At 28.5% G+C, this 24,151-nt stretch overlaps 1 protein-coding gene across 1 annotated transcript in view; it reads left to right on the top strand.

Moving 5' to 3' along the window:
• The window catches only part of GXIVsPLA2 (phospholipase A2 group XII), a 33,784-nt gene extending 14,558 nt beyond the window's left edge, over positions 1-19,226 (top strand). The window contains exons 3-4 of the mRNA XM_075374434.1: positions 5,677-5,848; positions 10,628-19,226. Coding sequence (XP_075230549.1) covers positions 5,677-5,848; positions 10,628-10,761 — 306 coding nt within the window. The 3' untranslated portion in view covers positions 10,762-19,226. The remainder of the gene's footprint in view (positions 1-5,676; positions 5,849-10,627) is intronic.
• The last annotated feature ends 4,925 nt before the right edge of the window (positions 19,227-24,151 follow it).

Below are 24,151 nucleotides of genomic sequence, written 5' to 3'. Positions count from 1 at the left end.
CGTGTGAGTGTGTGTGTGTGTGTGTGTGTGTGTGTGTGTGTGTGTGTGTGTGTGTTACAAAACCATCAGTGAAATGACTAGCACATGATTTTGCTTTATGTAAGTTTTTGTTTGTATTTAAGTTTTAACTTTTAATTATTTAATCTTTATCTTTGTCTTAATTACATTTTAATTTTGACTTTGTTAATTTTAATTAATTGATCTTTGTAATTTTAAAAAATTTTTTGCAAGTGTTTGATGGTTTTGTAATATATAATATGTAATGCATGCAGATAATGATGCAAATCTAATTCGTGAAAGCGCCTCTGTTATGTAATGAAATAAGGTAGTTATCCTATTTCCATTGTTCTGTACTTAGGGTTGACTTATTAAATATAAATTAATTTGTATTGGTACATAGGAGTATGAGTATTAAAAGAATTGCTTAAAATATATATATATATTCTATTTTAATATTAAAATAATGATAGTGTTAATTATTTACAAGATTGGTACACCAAAACAGCAATACTTGACTACATTGATATAAAAGTCTTTTCCTTCAATTTTTTTTTCGATGTAAACATTTTTTATGCAAAATTTCCTCATCTTTAAATTCAATGTAATTATAATAAAAAAAGGTCAGACATAAATTTGTGCCTCACAGTATTTCAGCCTTTCAGCAAGTGATACACAAAATGTTGTCCAAAAAAATATGAATTCAGCGAATGAGACATAAATCGAGGTTATATAGTTACAATTATTTTTTTTTTTACATGGATGAAAGGATGAAATAAGGAAAAACTATTTCAGACATTTGAAATAATGAAATCCAGCAATGTAAGTTTGTGTGGTTAATAAAGCACATGGAAAAAACTTTACATCCGTTTGTTTTTGTTGTATTTCAACAGGCACTTTGACTTGGAAAAATTAAAATATTTCTAATGAAAGAAGCAGTTTTTAAAAATATTTAAAAAAATTTACATACATTATATAGAATTTTTATTTATAATTATTTCAGTGTAATAGTGAGTTAGAACGAAAATCATCTATGAACATATGCATATTACATCTCTTACACTGGGTCTTTACTTATTTGCCACATAATTAACAAAATTATTTTATGAATGAAATTTATTTTATAAAAATCACCTGTTATTTTACAACAGTATTGTAAAATTTAATTTTTGGTTAATAGCTTATTAGTTGGGCAATGCACAAAGAAGCTAAACTATACCATTGGAATTGTCATAATTTGCTCTGTTAATATGATGTTTTTGTCTTGAAAAATGAGAAGCAATAAAGAACTTTAGCAGTTGGAAATCACTGTTAAACTATTGCATCATAATGGACGGGTCTCATAACCCAGCTGCACATTGATCTTAAAGACCTAGAATCGAAATTGGGTTTCACAGAAGTCACCTGATAATATGTTAAAATGTATTTACAGTGTTAATTTTTATTAATCACTACTCAAACAAAAACCCTCAAGTACACTGGACCTAATTTAAATATATAATAAAATTAAAATATATATAAAATTTATCAATAACATGTAAAAATATATTTAAATAAAATTTAAATAACCTTTATCGCTAATTAGTAGTCTTAGTAGAATTTCTGTAGACACCAATTATGAGATAGATTTTGTGATTTTAAGTAAAGCTTGAATTGAGCAATTAAAAAAAGGGTAAATATTTCATTTATAAATTTTCAAATTAAAAAAAAAAAATTGTTAAGGAGAACAAAGTTCCCTTTAATTTTTTCAGAGCTGTGCACACAAAATCAATTGTGGCCAAAAACACTTATTCCAAAATCTTAAGTTATCTTAAAACTTAATCCAAAAATAAGTTTTGAATAACAACTTTTTTATTGTCATTATATATACATTGTATCAATTATAGAATTCATTCATATATGTATACAGATTTAAGCGAAAACAATTAGGTAACATGTTTTTTTTAGATAAACATTTTTTTAACTTTTTAAACTTTTGTCTTCTGTCTTTTATAGAAATTCATTTTTTGTAAACTATTTACTTTTTGACCTTTCGCTAAATGTAATTTAATTTTCATAAGATCACCCAATTGTTCATTTCCAAGTATGTTTTGGTATTTTGTTTTTATTGAATTCATAACAATCCATGTTTGCAGTCTGAACTAGATGCTTGAAAAGTTCCCATGATGTTATATAGAAAGGAAAGGTTAGCGAATTTAGGGTTAATTTAGAAAAAGGTTAATGCATTGTTAAAAGTCTTTTACAATCCTAGCTTAGTTTTCTCAAGTTTTTCAGAATTATAAATTTCAATTCTGAATATTTGTTCAATATTTTATCTATATCAATGTAGATATGTAATGTAATCTATATCCAATGTAAATATTCAGAATTTATTTGCCATTAAATCTGAATATTAATTGGAAAGCTGTATTATATTTTGTTTCTGAAATTAAAATTGTTTCCTGAATTTATAATAATCTCATTGTCAAATGCTTGCCAATCTCTTAATTCTTCATCTGGAATCTGCTCTCTAACTACAAACATACATGTTCAATAAAAAGAATTATAGCTTATGTATCAATATCATCTTGATGTTCTGATAATAATTCTCTTACAGTGTCGTTCCAAAAGATTTTGTGTCCCAAGTATTGAAGTTTTAGTTTTTTAATTTTAATGTTTACGCATCGTTGAGCATAAATAATTTTTAAATTACTTTTTTGTACATATTTGCAGAAGGATGTAAGCTCATGTCTAATACATCTTTCACAGCAAATATTGGTGTCTGATATTGTGAATTAGTTGGAATAATTTTCACAATATTTACAAATGGGATCTTTGCATTCTGCAATCTGACTTTTACAATATTCAGATGTATCATAATTTTTTACTAAAACACCAACTACAAAATACCTGGGATAACTATCTAACTTTATGTAATGGTTTAAACGATATAACATCATGCTTTGATACTTCAGCTAATTCTTTAAAATTTTTCTTTTTGATACTAGATCAGTGAAACATTATGTACCTAGTTCTAATCAAATTATCTTAATTTTGCACAATAGATACATTTTTCCATGCATCATCATCCAATCCTAAATCTTCCGTATGTGCTACACAGTGTTGTTAATTAAATGTGATATTTCTCTTTTTAGAATTGTAACTATCCCATTTTTCTTACTGAGCATAACACTGTTCCATCACTTGTAAACATTACAAGTTTTTGAATATCCTAATTATTTTGGTTATAAAATTGTTAAAATTTTTCTGCAGTTGACATACTACTACAATTTTTCAGTTTCACTATACCACCAAATACAGATTTGTATACAATTTAATTATCAACACTATATTTAAAATACAAAATTATCACTCTTTACAGATCAGTGCTTTCATCTACAATAAGAGTATGAAAATTATATTTTTCTCTCTTCATTAAATACTTTTTTACAAGTGTAGAGCTTATGCATTCAACAAATTCAAACGCATAATTTTTGCTTCTGTAATTTTGAGGTAGGTTTAATAAATTTTTACTTGTGTTGATGTTTGTCAAGAATGGAATTAATTGATGCATTGATTTTTATTGCCAATATCACATTTTCAATTAGAATCTTCACCAAATCATAATCCCAGTTTGAACGTTTTTGTTTTTCCTTTTTAAATTGACGTTCTTCAAAAGTATATATTAGAATTTTTAAAATTCCACCTTTTTTCAAATGTTTTTATTTATTTACTTTTTCTATGAGGTGATTTTTGAATTGAATGCTGTTTCAAATAATGTAATTTCCATTAATCCCACCTTTTTCCCTTACAAAATTCGCTTGGAGATTTTACTTCCGCGCAAAGAACACATAGAACATCTCCAATTTTGTCATCGTATTGAAAAATTTCATTTAATTTTTTACAGCTTCTTTTTTATATGAAGATGGTGCATCAGTTTCTATCAATATTACTTTTTAAATAGCCATTGCTTTTTAAATGTTAGACAAGCTTTACAGAAGTATTTGTTTTATTTTTGATTCTTTGTTTAGACATTTTTATCTGAATGTTTAAGGACAAATTATCAATATAATTGTTATTACAATATAATTTAATGTGTTACAATTATAACTTTAAAACAGATATTAAAAATAGGTACCATATTTTTCCATCAGACCTTTGAAGTGAGACAAAAAACCAAATTTAGAGTAACGATTACACACTACACTAGTATGCGTTAATTAATTTGAAACTGACTTATGTATCCAAGGCAAGTAAAAATTATATGATATGCTCATGCATACCCATTTGTGAATATTTTTTGTACATCATGTGCTTATATCGCTCATAACAATTTATGGTCAGTCGGAAAAGGAAATGAAATGTTTACATCTGATATCTCATATTGTTTAACATTTCCATGGGTAATTATGTTTATCATTAACTCTTATTACATCATTTTTTTTTAATACATTTGTATCTGTAAATCAGTTGACAGATTTCAACAATTAATTGTGATTAATGGTTGATTGTAATGTCCTGATTCATACTAAAATCTTTATCGTTACATTTATACCTCATCAATCAATATTTTTATACTTTTTTATAATATTGCAGCTCTCATATAGAATAAATAAATTTTTTTTATTGTGAATAGTAGTTATTCTTAACTAAATGTATCATTAAGTATCCTTGTATCATATTTACAGTAGGTGGTTGTAGATGAGCGGGAAATAAATTTCTCTGGAATTTATTGCAATATCTCAAATCATTGTGTGACCACACACTCACGCAGATTAGAGGTAACTATGAAGGAGATCCATAACATATTCTGTGCCCATAAATAGAACTTAAGACATTATTAAACCTACATTAATATGATTCTTCATCTTTTTTGCCATGTGTAATTTATTTCTGTTGTTTGTCCATTTTCTTATAGGATACTTTGTATATGTACATAAAAACCTCTTATTTAAAAGTAAGTGGGCATGAAATTCACTTAGCCCTAAATTAGACATAAACAATGTAATGAGCAAACAACTTTGATCAAATACATTCTTTGATTATGACAGCAGAACAGGTTTCCTTACCACTTAAAAACACCACTATCTGCAATGTTTGTTGAAGAAGAGACTGAATTAAACTCTCAAAAAATCTAATGAATGCTTTTATTTTCATTTATTTAGATAGCGAATCATTATAATACCAGTATAAAACAATTATAAATTTTCTATACCTGTACTACAAAATACCTTAGTACCATTATGTAAGTCTAAATGTTAACTTACATTGATATACATTTATAATTACTTTCTTCTGCTGTGATGTAAATGCAATTAATTTTAGCCATTTCCTTAATTTAAACAATTCTGCAACTTCTGTTATGAAAATGTGTTACTTATAGATAGGTTAGTTTATTGTGGTGCTATTTGCACGGGTTTATAAAAATACCTTCTTGATACAAAATAATAAAAAAGCTATAAGAACCATTAGTAGCAATAGCTTTATGAAGATTTTGTTATTGCTAGTTATTTTAATGAAATTTATGTCCTTAATTAAAGCGAGTGTCACAGAAGCTTATTTGAGAAAATTGCCCCAATCATAAATTTAATTTTGAGTAAGAAAGGTCTTGGTTCTTGATCTGTTATTAAAGTTTGTTTTGATATAGTCTTATTTATTTTATTTAGAGATGAAATGTAATAATTTCATTATTTTTTTCAGGTAGATCCTCAGTATATACCATTTGAAGGAATTACAAAGTGCTGCAATGAGCATGATATATGTTATGGTACTTGTAACAAAGACAAAGAAAAATGTGATTTGGATTTTAAACGGTGCCTTTACAGCATCTGCGATAATTTAAAATCTAAAACATCTGATTTTATAAAAACTGGTATGTTACACATTTTTATGTAATTCTAGTTTTATTGAGTATGCAAATGAAAAATTAAACACTATTATTATTATTCCACCTAAAAATTCAAGTAATATTAAGATTGTATATTTATTTCTATTTTATGAATGTTACTTGCTTTCTTTGATATTTCCTGTATGAAGAGAACCTCTGCATCTTCTGTATGATATTTGCAGAAGTAGGCCATTAACATTTCACAGAACATCTCTAACAACCTCAACGAATGTTTAAACTCATTGCATGTTCTTTAAGCTGGATCTCTGACCTGCTGTATTCTCCATCTATCAGCACCATTTTTCCACCAAAACTACTTCCAGTATTAGTCTTCTTCAGCTAACTACCTATGAGAAAATTCTGCATGAATGTATTTATAACATATATGAGGATGAATATAAATATTTGTGTATATTCAGTTATTGCTCTTCAAACCCTATTTGACATGTCCATCCTACATTGGTAGAACACTATTAATATTCTAGTAGACAAATTCTTCTACATAGTTCAGAAAAAAAATAACAAAATGAGACAAGCATTTTCAATAATGTCATTTATTAAATTTAAAACATCAGGCCACATAATCATGCACAGGAACACTAATAAAACAAATTGGACATTATCAGACAAAAAAGTGATAGTCATACAAATTTTTACACAATTTAGCATTTACTGTTAAAACACTGTTCCATTATTTGAAACCAAAAATTAATTTAAAGAAATGGCTGAATGGTATGTATTTATTGGCAGGAAAGAAATTCAGTTTAAAATTAAATACATTTAAAACAAAGGCAATTGATTGTAATTCATTTGAATAAATAAACTTGAAATAAAGAGGTTTTTAAACAATTAGAAAGAAGAAAATTCAGTAACAAAATTGGTAGCAAAAGGGCGTTAAATTGAATGCTCTTATTGAATATACTGACAGACTGTTTGTTTTTATTACTGCATCTGAAATCTTTTAATTATTTGGCTATTTCAGTAATACTAAAAAAAAGAAAAAACAGTTTTAATTTTTTATGTTGTATTAATATCAGATGTACTGATTAATATTGTTTACAACTTGTTTGTATAACCTGCTTTAAATTGCATTGTAATCATTTTATTAATTACTGCTTACAGAATTAATTCATTACTGAGTCCCTACACTACTTGACACTAAATTTCATGAATTTCTATTTAATCATTTTCAATATAAAACGTGTGTAGAGAAGTAATCAATTTATAAACAAATAAACAAACTAAGGGAAAATACTTACCTGTATAACAATATTAAAAAAATTAAAAAACTTTTAAAATAAAAAACTGCAAGTACTGAATTACTCACGATAATTTCCTTTCCATTTTTATTTAATTTGGTTACTTTAATCAGAGATCTTCTCTTTGACTAATATATGGAAGATTAACGAAAGAGCTGCAAACAAAAATTTAAGTTAGAAGTATAAGTTTAACACAAAAAGATATTAAGATTTTCAGGCAATATTTTATTTTGGGTTAATTAGTTTAATAAATTTTGAACAGTAAACATCCTTTTTTAAAAGAAAAATCTAAAGATATAACTAGAAGAATCTAACAAGTTTAATAGAATATGGCCTAGAGGAAGATAAAAATGAGTTAGGTATAAGCAGGGGAATGTAATGCAAGTGTACTAGAGGATGAAGAATTTTGCTACTTAGTTGTGAGATTACTATAGTTAGTTTGAAGCAAAAAAAAAAATCAGGAGCTAGGAAAGCTTTTATGTGGAAGTATGTATTAGTATTGTAGATAAAATTAAAAGTAATACTTTTGAAATGTTTGTTATAAGTAATTTGTTGAACAACAGTGAAAGGACAGCAGAAATGCAAGGAATACAGTGGTCGCCGATTATTATGATCACATCAGGATTTTCTGTTTTGATTGTAATAAGTCGCAATTGCATTTTGGGCAGTTATTGCAAGTTCAGCAGTTGCATAGTCGACAAACAGGTGTAGGCTGTTATGTACGTTTAAGATCCACACTTTTTTAATTTTTATTTTCAGTCTGAAACAATAAGTAACTACATATTAAATTTAAAAAAATACAGTACATAAGTTAAAATAAAAAGTTTTACAGATATTACAGTATGTATGTAGTAGTTTTTCAATTTAACAATTGGACTGATTAACAATTAAATTCTATATTATTTAAAGTCTAAGAGTTTATTATATATTTTTACTAAATTATGAGCTTTGCAATAAGTCATTTATTTTTGTTTGTTTTGTTGTGTCTGTTTTATTTAAAAATGATTCCAAGTTGTACAAATGTCTATATTCTTCTTTGCCATTGCCACATTCCTCCAAAGTTCTTTGAATAGTACTCAAGGATTCCAGGATCTTCATTTTACTTAACAGTTCTCTGTGTCATAATATCTTCGTCATCGTCATTGTCTTCATCTTGCGAATTTTTAGCAACGGATTGCACCATGTCTGTATCACTCATGATTTCTGCAACAGGTAAATCGTTGTCAATTTGTTCCTGTGCACTGAACTGTTCTTCTTCTTCAGTAGTTGCAGGCCTTTCAAGTTCGACAAGTTGTACCATTTCTTGAGGAGCACTTTGGAAGAAAGTGTATTTTAAATTGTTTTAAGAGACTGGAAGAGTCTCTTAAAACAATCTAAAATACATTCTTCCAAAACCATACTCCAAGCTTTTGCTGTCATTTGCAAAGCATTCAAAATCGTGATTATCTTTGTAATCTTGGTACATGTTTCTTCACCATTTTCTATCATGTCAATAACTTTTTTTCTGAAATCAGATCGATAATATGTTGAATAATTCCTTAGTTAGCGTCGATGATGGATGTGGTATGTGTGGTAAGACCACAAAGTTAATGTTCTCCAGAGACAAATTTGGGGGTGCCATGCAGTTATCCAAAATTAAAGCAATTTTTTATTTGTCTTACAAAGCTTTGCTTCCCATTCACACAAGTAACCTTCAATATTGACCCAATCGTCCATGCATTTGAATTTTTCATATAGTTAATAGGCAGTTTTTTTATGCTTTTAAAACATTCAGCCTTTTACTTGTGCTGATCACTAATGGTGTCAGTTCATTTGATTCTGTCATATTACAAGTAAGAGCTACTGTAATTCTGGTTTACATTTTTTTACTGGCAGAAGCTATACATTTTTTGAAAACTATGCACCGATCTGGCATTGCTCTGTAGTAAAGCCCGTCTTGTCTATATTGTAGATGTTTTCTGGCGCGTATATTTTAAGTATAGTTTTCCAGATTGTTCCTGCCCAGTCTAACTGAATTAACATCAGAGTCTTGTTTTTCTTCGTATAACTTTTTTTATAGATTTACTTCCTGCTGATCTTTCCATCCAGTTAACTACCTGTCTGTTGCAGTAAACTACTCACCTATTTTTTATGCTAAACCATTTGCTTTTTGCTACAGGATGCTGTGATTAATAGGGGCATTCATAGAGCTGGCCTGTTTGAAGCAAATTAGTAAAGTTTCATCAACTGTTGACTTTTACCTCTGCATTTTCTTTTCCGGTCAGCTACAGCAACGTTCTTGAATTTACTTTGATTTTTTAGCGTATCACTTAATATTGATGGTGGTATTCATAATTTAGCTGCTGCTTCTCTTTTGGTTTTCATTTTTAAATTCAATTTGTTGAATTGGTCCAAAGTTTTAACTTTATCTGCTAAACTTAAATTAGTTCTTTTCTTATGACTGGATATTTTAATACAGTATAAAACAGTTAAACAAAAAGTAAACAGAACAATATGTAAATATAGTACACAGACATACGTGTTGTAGTGTATGTCATCGGATCGCTAATCTAAGTGACTGACGAATTCAAGTTGGATATTTCTAATTAAACATTGTACATACAGTACAGTATAAAGAGAAGGAAAGTATTGTGCAGGGGAACATACAATGTCTCTCTCTTTCAAACATCATGGTGCAATGTAGTCATAACAATGTTGCATCATATGCAAGAATTTCTTATCAGCTGGGAAAAAGGGAGTGTATATTATTTTGGGCCTAATGTATAATATGACCTACTTATTCTTACTTATACCATATGCTTTACCAACAAACATACCTCCTATTGGAATAAAAATAAATTTCAAACTTTTTGTTTAATCTTTGGATGTAATAAATGGTGAAATTAATAAATGTGATCATAAAAACCAGTAAAAAATGAATGTTAATTTGTGATTGGAATCTGGTCTTCTTAATTTGATTGTAATAGTGACTGATCAGATTACCCAGTGAATGTAATAACCAGTTACCATTGTATATTGTTTTTGGGCATATTAATAGTAAACCTCTTCAAACTTAGTTTTGAAGAGGTTTAGAGCTCTTTTGAAGCTCCAAACAGCAGATAATTTTTATTAAAATATCAGATATATTTTTAAAATTTAAAATAAACAGATTTTCAGGCTGATTAAGGAAAAAATAAATCTGTTTTAAAATTTTACCAAAAGTTATGTTGGTGAAGTATGCACAGTGTAAGTAAGATAAATCTTGACTGGTAAGTCCTTACAGGTTACAAAACCTGTTAAGGAAGGTAAACTGTATTATTGTATGTATTACTGTATGATAGCCATAAGATACAGGATGTAATGAGTATGTTGGGGTTAAAAGATTAGGACAGAATAGAGAAATAAATCGTTTGGTAACTAATGATGGAGAAAAATTGTTCTGATAAATAGTATAATTTAATTGTCTGTAAGAGATATTCATTTAAATCTAAGATCAAATTGCTTATAAACATTAATAATTATTCAGGTTGTAAACTGGCAGCAAAAGGATTTTTCAGTGCCACACAAACTATCGGTTGCCCAAGTTACAAAAGTGCTCAGGAGACGGCTTGCTACTGTTCCAGTTCGCAGAAGAAAAAGAAGAATTATGGTGAACTGTAATGGGATTTAATGATTAACTGTTTGTTGAATGATTATTTGTATAGTAATACATATTATACTATTTTTTTAGATTGTTATTATTTATTATGTTGGTTTGATGTATTTTTAGTTGAGTGTTTATTGTGTGAAATCATGTGCGTATTTAATTTATATTTGTACCAAAAATGTAATTTAAGAATGCTTAGCTTGTTACCTGACCATTATGTTTACCTGATCTGAATATAGTTTGATGCTTATTTGTTATTTTTTAAGTATGGTGTAACTGAAGAATTTTATTGTACAGAAAAAGTATTTCTCTGATTACTTTTGATTTTGAAAGAATAACAATAACAGGATTGTTTCATGAAAGTGACTAACTCATAGCACCCATTTTTTTTTTTACCTATGCTCTGACAGCTCATGTATTTTATTTTCATCTAATTTGACATATTGAATTATTGTATAATATTATTTTTGTATGAATTTTAGAAGTTGTTTTTTCTTGTAGTTGATTTAATAATTTTCATTTGTGTTTTCCTGCTGTGGTAAATTCATACAAGTTTCAGGTTAAAATGTATTAGTTCATTTCTCGTATTCATATGTGAAATCTGTTAATAAAAATGAAATCTTTTTCTGTGTTTCCTAGAAAATTTTGATTGTAACAGATTGTGCCATTCTTTACATTTCATGTGGGTGATTGCTGTGAATTGTTGGAGTCTGTTCAACTTTGGTTCTTCGTCAGTTTCATTTTCAATCTCTGTATAGTTACTGGCTCCATTTTTAACTAGTTAACAGCTTTCGCACATAATCAACCAAATTAAAAATGAGTTTTTCTCTGAATTTTCTATTTGTGAATTACTTTATTTTCTTATCCTACTTTTTATTTTAATATTTTGATTCTTCTGAAGTTGCTTAAAATCAACTCATTACATGTGCTACTACAAACTTTCAGACTAGGTTAGATAAATGTTCGTAGTTTTTTAAGTGTAAATGCTAAAAAAAAAGTTTTTGTATTGTGCCTGCAAATTTATGAAATAGACTTGAAATTTTTGTATGTTACCTGGTACTGTACAGTTCAGATTGTGAATTTAAATATAATGCATGATAATGAACTGTGTATTGTAAGGACTCCATAGTTTTTTGTCTTCAGTGTAATTTTCATAGAAGGATTGCTCTCATCACATTAAGGATAATCTCAATTGGTGATTCAAAGATTGTAATAAATTTGATTGAGCATTTTGAAAAATTTCACTTTTTCTGTCATCAAGATTAAAAAGAAGAAGCAACTAAAATAATCTTTTCATATATACTCAGATTTTCATAAGTAATTTAAAAAAGAAGAAATCATGAATTTGGAATCTGTGCTTTAGAAGTATAATTAAAATGTGATTATTATTTATTCGTTTTAATACTTACCATAATGCCCTTGAAAAGTTGGTTAAGGTATTTATTTCTATTTGTTTTTTCTCCTAAAAATTTAGGTACCAAATTACATGGTACCTATTCTGTATATGTTCACGTAAAAAAATCATTTTTACCATTTTTAGAGAGAAAACTGTAACAAACATTTCCATTTATAATCTTTAAGATTTTAGTGAGCAGAAATTGCAATATACCCATGTTTTCAAATTTGTAATTATTAATTCATTTCTTATTCTTATTTAATGACATTGATTTATCATTGTTGGAAAATTGCATTCACTAAATCTCGTGTCTAATGGCTTGATATTATTGATATTAGTTATCTGTGAAGATAAAAATCATTTTATACACCAAGAACATATACTTCACATTAATTAAGGAAGTTGAGTGTTAGTAACGAAACTTATAAAATATTTAAATTTTATTATCCAATGTAAATGTTAAAATAAATTTTTAAAGGAATATTTAATATCTGGGAAGATTACTGTTTACCTATATTATCATCACCATATCTCCAAATTACAGATGACTTCAAGAAAATAAAACTTGTAAAATGGAATTGAAATACTTTTTTAAAAAAAAATACAGTAAGTAAAAAAATTGGTTAAATTATATATTTTTTCAATTAAACAATAAACAAATACTTAACAAATTTCTTTAATGCAGTAAGATCTACAATTCAAATAATAGAATATGAATATTAAGTTCATGTATTATAGAAGTACAAAAAATTGTTCATTTGTTCAAATACAAAAAAGAGAGCTATTATTTCTTTTTTTATACAAATTTTGTTGAAATACTTAAGTAGTATTGAAAACGCAGCATATCCTGCTGTATTCCAAGTAGAATAGGTAAATTTAAAAATATCAGTGAGAGGTCAGTAACAAGAAAAATTTTCTTAGGTTATAAAGAACATTGTGTGAGCAGTAAAATAAAAAAATGTTACTAAATTTTTTGAAACTATATAGTACAGTGAAACTTATCTTAATGGACACTTCCCAATAACAGACTGCTGTTAATAATAGACACTTAGATTCTCTAGCAGTTTTATAATGCTATTAATGGATAAAATACTGCTCAACAATGGACCTTCTAAATAATGGATGCAGACAATGAATTTACCTATAAAAAAAATGTTCAATCAGTTCTGAAAAACAAACAGCAGGAATAAAAATTGAAATTTCTCTTGCATTATTTTATACTCAGAGTGTCTAATTAATTTATCTGTTGAGGAATGCATCACTTTTTGCCTAGATGTTGATGTTATGATTTCAATCAATTCATATCCAGTGTGATTCATTATCAGGTACTGTGCAAGTTTATACTGTACATTGAACACGTGTAATATTTTTGTTATGGTGTAGTACTGTATTTTTTCTTGAATACATTTTCTATATGTACGTTCAGTTTTGTGTATTTTATAAAAATCGTTATAACCGTTGTTACTCCAACTTAAAAGTATCTCAAAATTGTAAACACTTGACATTACATGAAAAAGTAGCAGTTGTAAATGTCTATGAAAAAGAAAAACTGTGTACAGCATATGGCAAAACATTCTGTGTTGGAAAACTCAGATAAGAGCAATATCTTAAAAAGCAAACTTGATATCCTAAAGTCACGGACTGAAAATATCAATCAGTTAAGCGAATGTGCATTTCGTAAAACATTAGGCTTAGCAGCTGACAATTTGACTTATAAGTGGTTTTGTAGGGCTCATATTAATAACATTCTGGTCTCTGGACTTTGATTTGTGAGAAAGCCCTAGAAATTGCTAAAGAATTTGGCTGTGATAAGTTTAAAGCATAAGGAGGTTGGTTAGATAAATTCCAAATTACACATGTTTCATATAAAAATGTTTGTTGTGCTGTGATGAGAATTTGGTGTCTTTGAGTAAAAGGAAATTCTTTACTAGTTATTAATTCTATTCTCTTACATTATTGATTACTTACAGCAGTACAGTATTTTCTTTTCTTTATTCAAATATGAACTTAAGGGGACAGTGTTTTATTCTTAGAAAAACATTAAAAAAACTTGAATTTGCAAAGTTTTATTGATTATCAACATCTTTTTTTCTTTTTTACAGTAACCAAACATAATACTGTATTCACATTTTTCTGAATAGCGGATGCCTGTAAATAACTGACAGATTGTTTTTCCCAAGCCATGTCTGTTATTAGAAAGTTTTACTGTATATTTGTAACATTTTGTAGTGATTTTTTATCAGGATCATTGACAATGTATTTTCAGTTTCTACAGGTTTTTAAATTAAATTAAGCTGATTACATATTAATAAAATTTTTATACAAATGTAATTAAACGTCAAAAAAATTGCAGTTAAATTGTTTGTAACAGTAGGCTTTACAAGGCAGCTTCAAAATGTTACTGAGTTGGCACTTCCTGTTTAAAATAGTAATTATGAGATAAAGAATTGTTATTTTATAGATAACAGCATTTGTGGGGGTCTCATATTTTGGCTGGTTTTGTATTTTTGATTCATTTTTAACAATAGCAATAGTTGTGTTTATATGACATCATTGCAGTGAAAATGTCGTTTATTTTAAATGTCATAAGAATGTGTCAAGTTTTTCTTTTTTCTTAAGAACATAAAAGTCTTAACATAAAATTTTATTGTTAAATGGGAATGAACGAACACAATTTTAATTAATGGTACAAGTCAACTAGGCGAAGTTCATATTCATGGAGGACAGCAGCACTTTTTTTTGTTTGGCTGTAGACAGATATGGAGTTATAACACAACAGTACAGTCTGGGATTAGTCCTTTTAAACTAAGTGACATGCTTGTCAATCTGTTCTAAACAAGAAATGTTTATTTTAAATAGATTACTGAATTTTTTGGAAGCTGTAATTTCTTTCTGATTATGGTATTAACGCAGTTAAAAATATTAATTTATGATACGCATTCACAAATGAAATAAATTTAATCTGCAATTAATCAATGTAATTTAATTAAAACTGTCACTAAAATGGTATCGTAGTTCATAGCATTATATTCAAAGCTGATATTAATAATTTGGACATATAGGCATACGGAATCACAAGTTGGATATATCTGCGGAATAAAAAATAGAATAATTTTTTTATTTTAATTTACTGATACTAATTAGTAATTACTAAAAATAATTTTTATATAGTAGGCATCTCCTTATAGAATTCAAAATATTTAAGAACTTCTCTTCTAATAACACACCTGTTGAAACCATCTATTTCATATTTATTGAGGAGTATATTTATTTTTTTTCTTAACATAACTGCTTTTCATTAAGAACTGTTACAATTTACAATGTAATGACAAAGAACAGAGAATATTTGTTTTTATTATTAAAAAAACTACAAATTATGTATTGCTTACATGTATACACTAATTACATATTGCTATTACGTATTGGCTACACGCCTATCTTAAACCTTTAACCCATAACTTTAACTCGTGTGTCTCTGTTATAATAATTGTGTCTGTGTATAATATCATTACTTAAACCAAAACAATTGATGTAAGAAATTTACACTTTATTTACATATTTTAGTACAATATATATATTTATCATGTTTGTGTTTTAAAGTACAATGACTTAAGAAAACAGTTGTTCTTATTACAAAATAATAGTTTAAAAGATAAAATTCATTATTTATACAAAAATAGCCATAATTAAGCAGAAGAAAAACTGATGTTTTATTATTAAACATTGAAATTAAAATGACATCAATTAATTCATTAATATGAAATTAATATAAATAAAGCCTATATAATGTATAGTATATAATGTTATGTAACATTGTCAAGATATGTCTTAGTCTATACATACAGACAAAATGTTTAAAACAGCAATCTAATCTCAAGGCAGAAGTCGCAATTACTTTACTAGTACCTCTGGAGTGTAACTGTCTTCTTCTTCTTTCTCTTTGATCTCTTAATGAATGTATGGGTGAGGGTGGGCTTGGAACCAGTACATTATTGTGGGAAAACGAGCATTGTGTATATTTTTCTGTTGTTTCTGGAGAGTAGCTGCGAGTTTTGCATCAGCTACATTTCGTCTCTGGTGTTTTAGGTCTTCCTCAGTTTGTTTGACTCGTGTTTTCTTTGGTGAAGTCCATTGGATCTTTCACTGTGCAGGCCATTGTCTCCATAGGAGATGTTATGGAAGTCAGTATTCATACCTTTGACATATATGCTCAAACCATTGCAGCCTGTGATTTTGTAATTCGAGTTCAATTGTAGGTTGTTCATTACATCTGATCTTGATTATGTGATTTTGCAGACGATCACACAGTGATGTATCTAGTATTCGTCGTAGGTATTGCATTTGAAACACTTCTAATTTGTCTAGGTCTTTCAGTATTGCCCATGTTTCTCATCCATATAGTAAGATTGGTAATATGAATGCCTGGAAAAGTCAGATCTTTGTTTTCAACGTTACATTTTGTTTCCTCCAACCATCCAATGGTTGGAGGAAGGCAGTTGTTACCTGGCTAATCCTGCCGCAGACTTCTGCAGATGATGGAATTTTCTTTTCTTGGATTAATGATTCAAGGTATTTGAAATCGTCAACCTGCCAACCTGCCAATTGTTTTCATGCTGTAGGAATTTCCTCTGTATAAATTCCACCTGGAAAGAGGATGTTAAACATGAGGTAATAGGACTAAAACGCTATTTTTACAAAAATCTAAAAAAAGTGGTTTATCTAAAAAAAAATAGTCAGAGATTTTTATAAAATTTTTCCAAAGCTACTTTTAATTTTTTATATTCTTTTTTTTAAAAATAAAAAATGATTAATAGAATTTTTTTTTAACATTTGGTTAAACTACATTCTTTGTTAAGAAGGTTTTCATCAAATTTTAGGAGGAAGGGTCAAGTAAAAAATAGTTATATAAAATTGATAAGTTATGCAATTTCCTGCAATTTATATTTCTGTTCTATGACTAAAATCAACAGTTATCACCCAAAATTAAAAAAAGTACTAATTATTCAAAAATTAATTTTTTTCTTGACTCATAAAAAATGTATGCATGCTATTAAAAATGTGTATATGACTTTCTAACAGTGTTTTATCTTGAGAATAATTTATTTTAGACAAAAAAAATTACTTATTTTTTTGTTTTTAAAATTTTAAAAAAGAGTTGACTATAATAATTTTTTTTAACATTTGGTAAATTACAATCTTTGTTAAGAAAGTTTTCATTAGACTTTTTCATAAACCCCATTTACATTACTTTATTACAAAAAATTCAAAAAAAGCTGCCAGAGAAAGCTTCACTTTTTGACACTTAATAGTTTCTGTAAAGTGGATTTTTCAATAGTTACAACAATTTAGAAAAGCAGCATTATAATTGAAATTTTAAAATGACTGCCTAATATCAAATATTAATAAAGATGCTTTCTAGCATAATAAAAAATCGTATTGTTAGAAAATTAAATAAGAGTTTAATGCTTTAACTTGAAAGCACTATCAGTAATACATTTTTTATTACTTAAACCTAATTGCTTTTTTACCTTAAAAAGAATCTACTTCTTTTGACTTTAATCATAAACAAATTTTAGGAAATTGCTTCAGCTTTCAGTTTTATGTGATCCTCTTTTTTATGTAGAAATTTGTTTTCTGAAAAGATCTCACAAAAATAGGCTTATTTAAAAAACCGTAAAAATTACCAACGATTTAAAACATTCTATCCCAGTCAGTTTTTATCGTACACAGATAACAAAATAACATAACAAATTACAGAAAATTTAATAAACTTTTTAAAGGTCTCTTAGCTTTTCTTGTATATAAAACCACGCTTTTTTATTTTATTACCATTTTTAGCATTATTATTGCTATTTAACCCCTATTTTCAACAAGGCGAGGTTGCAAACATATCAGATTATTAGTCAGTGATTTTTGACATTTTGAGAAAAATAATATCGTATATACAATAATTTTTTCATATTATTTGTAATTTTCCTATGCAGAGAAAATTTTCCAAGTGATAGCATCTTAAGTTTTAGTAAGAAGTTTCTTAGTATATTTCAGTGATTTGAAAACAAAATGTATTTGTTAAATTATTTCAATATTGTCAGAACATTATTAATCTATGTTGGTAAATTAGTATCTTTTGCAGCACGATGTAACATCAATTTCATTTGTGTGTGTGTGTGTGTTCATGTGTGTGTGTGCGTGTGTGTCAATCATTGGCACAAAAACCCTGCAGGTGGTCTCATGCCTGTGACTTCAATCACACCTAATACATAATGGGCTGTGTTACTGTCAGTATTAAGATCTTGCATTAAGTGATAATGTAGCGTATAAATGTTTTTCCAGTGTTGGACTATTAATATACAATATACATTTACTCTACTACCCTATAGTTTTATGTATTGCTGCACTATAAACTAAATCACATATTAAGTTGATTTACTTTCATATATAATTTATGTGGAATTAATTAAATTAAAAATTTTTCTTTTATTTTTTCATTAAAAAAATTAATGCACAGTGTCTTATTTGTTTTCATTAAAATAAAAATAACTAAAATAACAAAATCCTTAAAATTAGTTGTATTTTTTCTAAAAAAAAAATTTATTTCTTCACAAAATTAGTATGCAATAGAAATATACAGTACTTGTACCATAGGCTTCTAAAACACATAACACTCACCATATACATTCAGTATTATAAACAAGTCTGGGTACTAATGGATTACATTATTTGTATTTGAAGTTTCAGATTGTAGGACTGTATTTAATCTGATTTTTCATTTTATTTAACGGAAGTGTTTTTCTCTTGTTTTGTGTGTTTAGAAAGAAATTTGTATTAGTTTTAAGGTTTCAGTCTAGAGCAGCAGATGATATTTGTCTCGGTGTTAATTGTTCCTATAACTGAGGTTTATTATTATTTTTATTTATTTATTTTAAATAATTTAGATTTTTTAAATTTGTATGTGATATTTTAAAAGGTAATTTTAAAATTGTGCTTTGTTGCTTACAAGTTAGTTCTACTGTAACATTTTTTTTGTATGCAGTCATTGTGTATTTGTAGTAATGTATCTTTATAATAAATTTTAAGAATTCATCTCTTTATTATTCTCATTTAATCTTCCTTGTTTCTTGTACTTACATATGAACATGATTTCTCTTTTGATTTTTTTTTTTTATTAATGAAGTAAGTTGGTTATGTACCTGAAAATATGGCAACATCTTCACACTATATAATTAAGAGAATCTGCATTCCAGAATTAGGAGGCTCTTGTTACAGTCATAGTGAATATTTTACGACGAGACCGTACTGTACTGTGCTTTGGTAACTGGTCATTAAAATAGGATAAACATTTTTAAAAACAAAATAACTGGTTCTTTCTAAGTACATCAAATTGTGCTTTCAGATTTTTCAGAGCCTTTCCACAGCTCCTTTGCAGGTGGTCATAGAAATTGCTTTACTATGAGGACAGATGCAGATTAACTCCCTGAAGTATTTGTTCTTTCAGAAACAACAGTTCCATAGAAAAATAGTAATTCTAAGAAGTGCTTATTGCATATTGTTTTCCAATATGATAATTGAAAACACACAATTTATACAATATCACACAAATTGCTATATAGAAGAAAATCATATGATCTTGATCTTATCATTATAAATTTAATTGTAAATGAAATCTCATTTGATTAGTGAAATGAGATTATATTTCAGTCTGTATTATTATGAATTTAAAGTTTGTGCCTTGTTAGAAGTCATATTTTGTATAGTGTAACTTTAAATTATTGTCATTAAGTTATAAGTTCACAAAGAATAAATTAAAAAATTCATTATAAAAGAAAGATGGTTCCCAGTTAAGATGGTGAATTCCATCCTGTTCAATCTGATGGTTCTGGAACATTTCAGAGTAAAATCCTGGAAACTGAAGGGTAAGGTAAAATGTCTATATGAAAATGTCAGAATTGTTGTAAGGTAAAATGTTAACATTGGAAGCCATGCTCAATGAAGTGGCTCGCAGATTACCAAAATTAAGATTGTTAGATGAATTTCTCTGCGTGGTGTTGCATTTTTTTTTTAGTGGTTGATCATCAAGCTTCCTTGGTCAATTGTTGTTTATTAACTAAAATACATTTTAATTGCTACATTTGTATTATTAAGTGACAATGAATTTAATTTTACAATGTTTCTAGAGAATGAAAAAATCAGTGTATTAATCATTATTGGTAACAATTGTTGATGGGAATGTGTAAATCTTCATAAATATATAGATATTTTTGATGGATGTATTCTTGGAATGTGTTGAAGTTACCACATGTACAGGCTATTGTAATTTCAGTTCATTCGTTATCATATCCTTATTAGCATCTGGTAAAAGTTCTTCAACAAACCCTTCTCCAACAAACTACCTGTGGTTAACTGACTAACACTTAAAATACAGTTGCGTATATGATTGTGATTATTGTTTTAAATATATTTCATAGTTTCAGAGAAATATTTTGCTGTATTTAATCTACATTTCCCTTAAAGTTAATTTTTTAAATGTATTTTTCTCTTTCGCAGTGATATTGTTCACTTTTCAGTTTTATAAAAATGGAATGTTTTCTCCTTAATAAATTAAAATTCTGCTACTATAAAGAAAATTTTATTCTTGTGATTGAGACAGATAGTTTCAATGATAAATCCAACTTTTAACTACACAGTCAATATGCAGAACTCAGTTCATATGACCAATGTGAAAGGGTTTTTTCTTTCACCCTACCCATCAGGCCAGATCCACAACAAAGCAAAGCACAGCCCAGGGGGTTGTCTACTCAAACAGGCCTCCTTGTCTGTCAGCCATAAGTCTAGTCCGACAGGTCAGCCCACCAGTTAGAGCGTTTCTTTGCCTGCCTCTTACCCCTAGGGATATAGTCTAAGCCCGACTATGTCGTTCCTGGGCCCCACCCCAGAAGCTGGGACTTGGCTTGGCAACTCTTGACACCAGTGCCTCTAGTGAGAGCACCCTGTGTAGGGCACTCACAACAGGTCGCGAAGGATGAGGGAAACCCAGTGTCTCATCACTGCCGCCTATCCATGCAAGCACAGATGAACGGCAGCTCCACAGGGGGCTGTTCCTCAACCCCTTGCCGCCCCATCCTGAGATGTGTGGTTAATTGAAACCCAACCACCAGAGAACACTGGTATCCATGATCTAGTATTCAAATTCGTATAAAAGTAACTGCCATTATTAGAACTTGAACGCTGGAACTTTAGATTTCCAAATCAGCTGATTTCGGGAAATGCGTTCACCACTATACCAAAGCGGTGAGTTATGGAATAACACCTGTATAGCATCTAGTACTTACATTCTGTGAGGACTGGAGTCCTCCTTCCAAATTTCCTGTTTACTTTCTGGAAACCTTTCCCTCTTGGGTCCTGATCCACCATTCCAGAGAGAACCCTCCAACATCTGTTTTTGGCCTCTTTAATTGCTGCCTTATAAGTTGCCCTTGTCTCCACAAACATTGACGAACTAAGGACTGAACATCTTGAGAACCACATCTTGCAGCCCATTGAAAGGACCTCCTGGTCACCCATGCCTCCCTCCTAAGGCGAGCAATCTCATCATTCCACCAATAAGTATGTTTAGATGGATTACAATGAACAAACATGCCTGATGCTTTACACTCCTGCAGGATTGTCACCAAGTTCACCGGTGACAATGTATCGGCAAAGTGGTTCTGTATATTTTTGCCAAAACTATTGCATCCACGTTTAAAGGCTATTGTCCTGTCTGTTCTCAAGATCCCTGTGGAGTAGCGAGTTTGAAAGGGTTAATGAAACATTACAGAACCTAACTCTAATATTATGTCAGTGAAGTATTACTTAGTGAAAAAGTTAATATAGAAACTTGGAGAAGTCACTTGTTTTAATTAATCACTGACTTGTTATAAAAAAAAATCACATCTTACCTAGTTTTCCATGAAAATGGTTCCTCTCTGTCAGGTTGAAAATGTTTTGAATTTAAATTTTGTTCAGTTTTTAAAAAATGTTCTATTTTGCTGAATTGGAACCTAAAATGATAGGTTTATAATGGAATTTAGTATCTAACGGGCTTTAGTGTAAATTAAGCAAAGAATAGATATCTTTTGTACACAGAAGCTGAGATGATTCAAAATATATCATTGTTCTTAGTGAATGTAGTCAAGAATTACAGAAGTGAAATATATTGATGTATTTGCACTGTAGCAAAATTTATTAGGGTTTGTCTGATCACCAGCAATGTTTTATACTGCTGGACTTTAAATAACTGATATTTTCTGTAACAGTCTGCCGGAGTTGTCAGTCATATAGTATAACATGCAATGACGTACTTGAAGATGCAACTTCTCATGAATACATAATATGAATGTTTTATTACTTATTTCAGTAAAATGTGATTTGCTGATCAGAATATAAGTAAGGATATATCAATTGAAAGACAAATAAAAATCAGTCTTTTTCTAAATATATTTTTAATACTACAACATTCATTATCAGAAATATTCTAAGGGAAGTTTAGGTTGGCTATTAAATATGTTGTGTCTTGATAAATTGTCAATAGATTTTCATGAAATTAAAACTGGAAAATTGGTTTACACATTGTATCAGCTGGTAGAAAGAAAACTAAAATGGAAACTAACTTTTTGTTTTATTTCTGAAACATTTGAGGAAACATCATACATAAATTTTGATATGTAAATTGAGGAAGAATTTTAAATGATGCACAACTTAAGTTTTTGGTTTGAGTCATCTCATATGGATGGAGTGATAGTAAGGCTGAAGTTTAAAGTTAGATGAAATTTTTTTATAATAATGTTGGACTGATATTGCTTTCCATGAAATAATATCACCTTTATGAGTATATGATAAACCAATTCTGTCAAAATAAAACTTTTTTTATAGAATGAAACTTGCCATGTATATTAAAAAGAAATTTAAACAAAGGTTAAATGGTGTAAGTTAGTTATACACTTAAGTATCAGCGTTTTGCTATAAATGAATAGAGTGTTTAATACTATAAATTAATATTTTTTACTGCTGTGATTTTATATAGACTTAGATAACTTAATTTTGGGATGTATGAGCATACCTAAAGAATACAGCACAATTTAATACCTAGTACACGCTAATAGGTTTCATAACCCCAAGAGTGCAGACAATTAATAATGAAGCGTGGGTTTATTTAAATATATAATAATTTTATATCATTCAAAGATAAAAATCTGTATTGTGAAACATTAGAATTTGGGTAACAGAAATAAGGAATGAATTCTGTAACATGAATAAGGTAAATTTTAAGTAATATCTATAGTTAATTAACACTAGTATATGAAGAAAAGAAGCTGCAGATTTTAGTAGTTTTTTGAAACTGTCAGATTTAAATATTTACAAATTAAAAATCTATTGATTTAATATTTTGGTTAACAAACTTCCTTAAGACATGAAGAAATGTTAACTGGAATGATTGTTTTGCGATTTCGACGGGACGCCCTTGTTCAACAGCGTTGCGGTAGATTTTAGAGCGAGGGTGGACTCTATGTGTTCATAGGTGATGATTGAAGACAACACCTTGTTGATTACTGAAGAATTGTTTAATTGTACGCCGTCTTGGCGGTTTAAAATAATTTTGTAACATAACACTTATAACTTATAACTTAACGGTCCATATGGACATGACCGCCTTGGGTCAGGTATGAGTGCAGACTGGTTTAGAAGACGCTACGAAAAGTGCTCGAGGGAGCAGCTTGTGACGTAGAGTGGCCTGATGATCTGGCTACCATAGTTTGCTGTGGGCACTCTAGCCACCAATAGGTTTCAGCAGCCGTCGGCAAGAGGGGGTGAAAATGTAACAGATTGTTTTTAGATTGTCGATTGTATTTTTCTGTAACATATATCCAGTTTGCAATTTAATTATATTTTAAACAAAGGGTGGTATTTTCTGAACTGTTTAAAATATATGAATTTAATTTGGTTTAATAAAAATAAATTAAAATTGTGAAAGC

Source organism: Lycorma delicatula, chromosome 1 (genome assembly GCF_047948215.1).
Source record: "Lycorma delicatula isolate Av1 chromosome 1, ASM4794821v1, whole genome shotgun sequence".
Lineage (NCBI taxonomy): Eukaryota > Metazoa > Arthropoda > Insecta > Hemiptera > Fulgoridae > Lycorma > Lycorma delicatula.
Note: the sequence above shows the minus strand (reverse complement) of the source record. Positions and strands in the feature narration are given on the sequence as shown.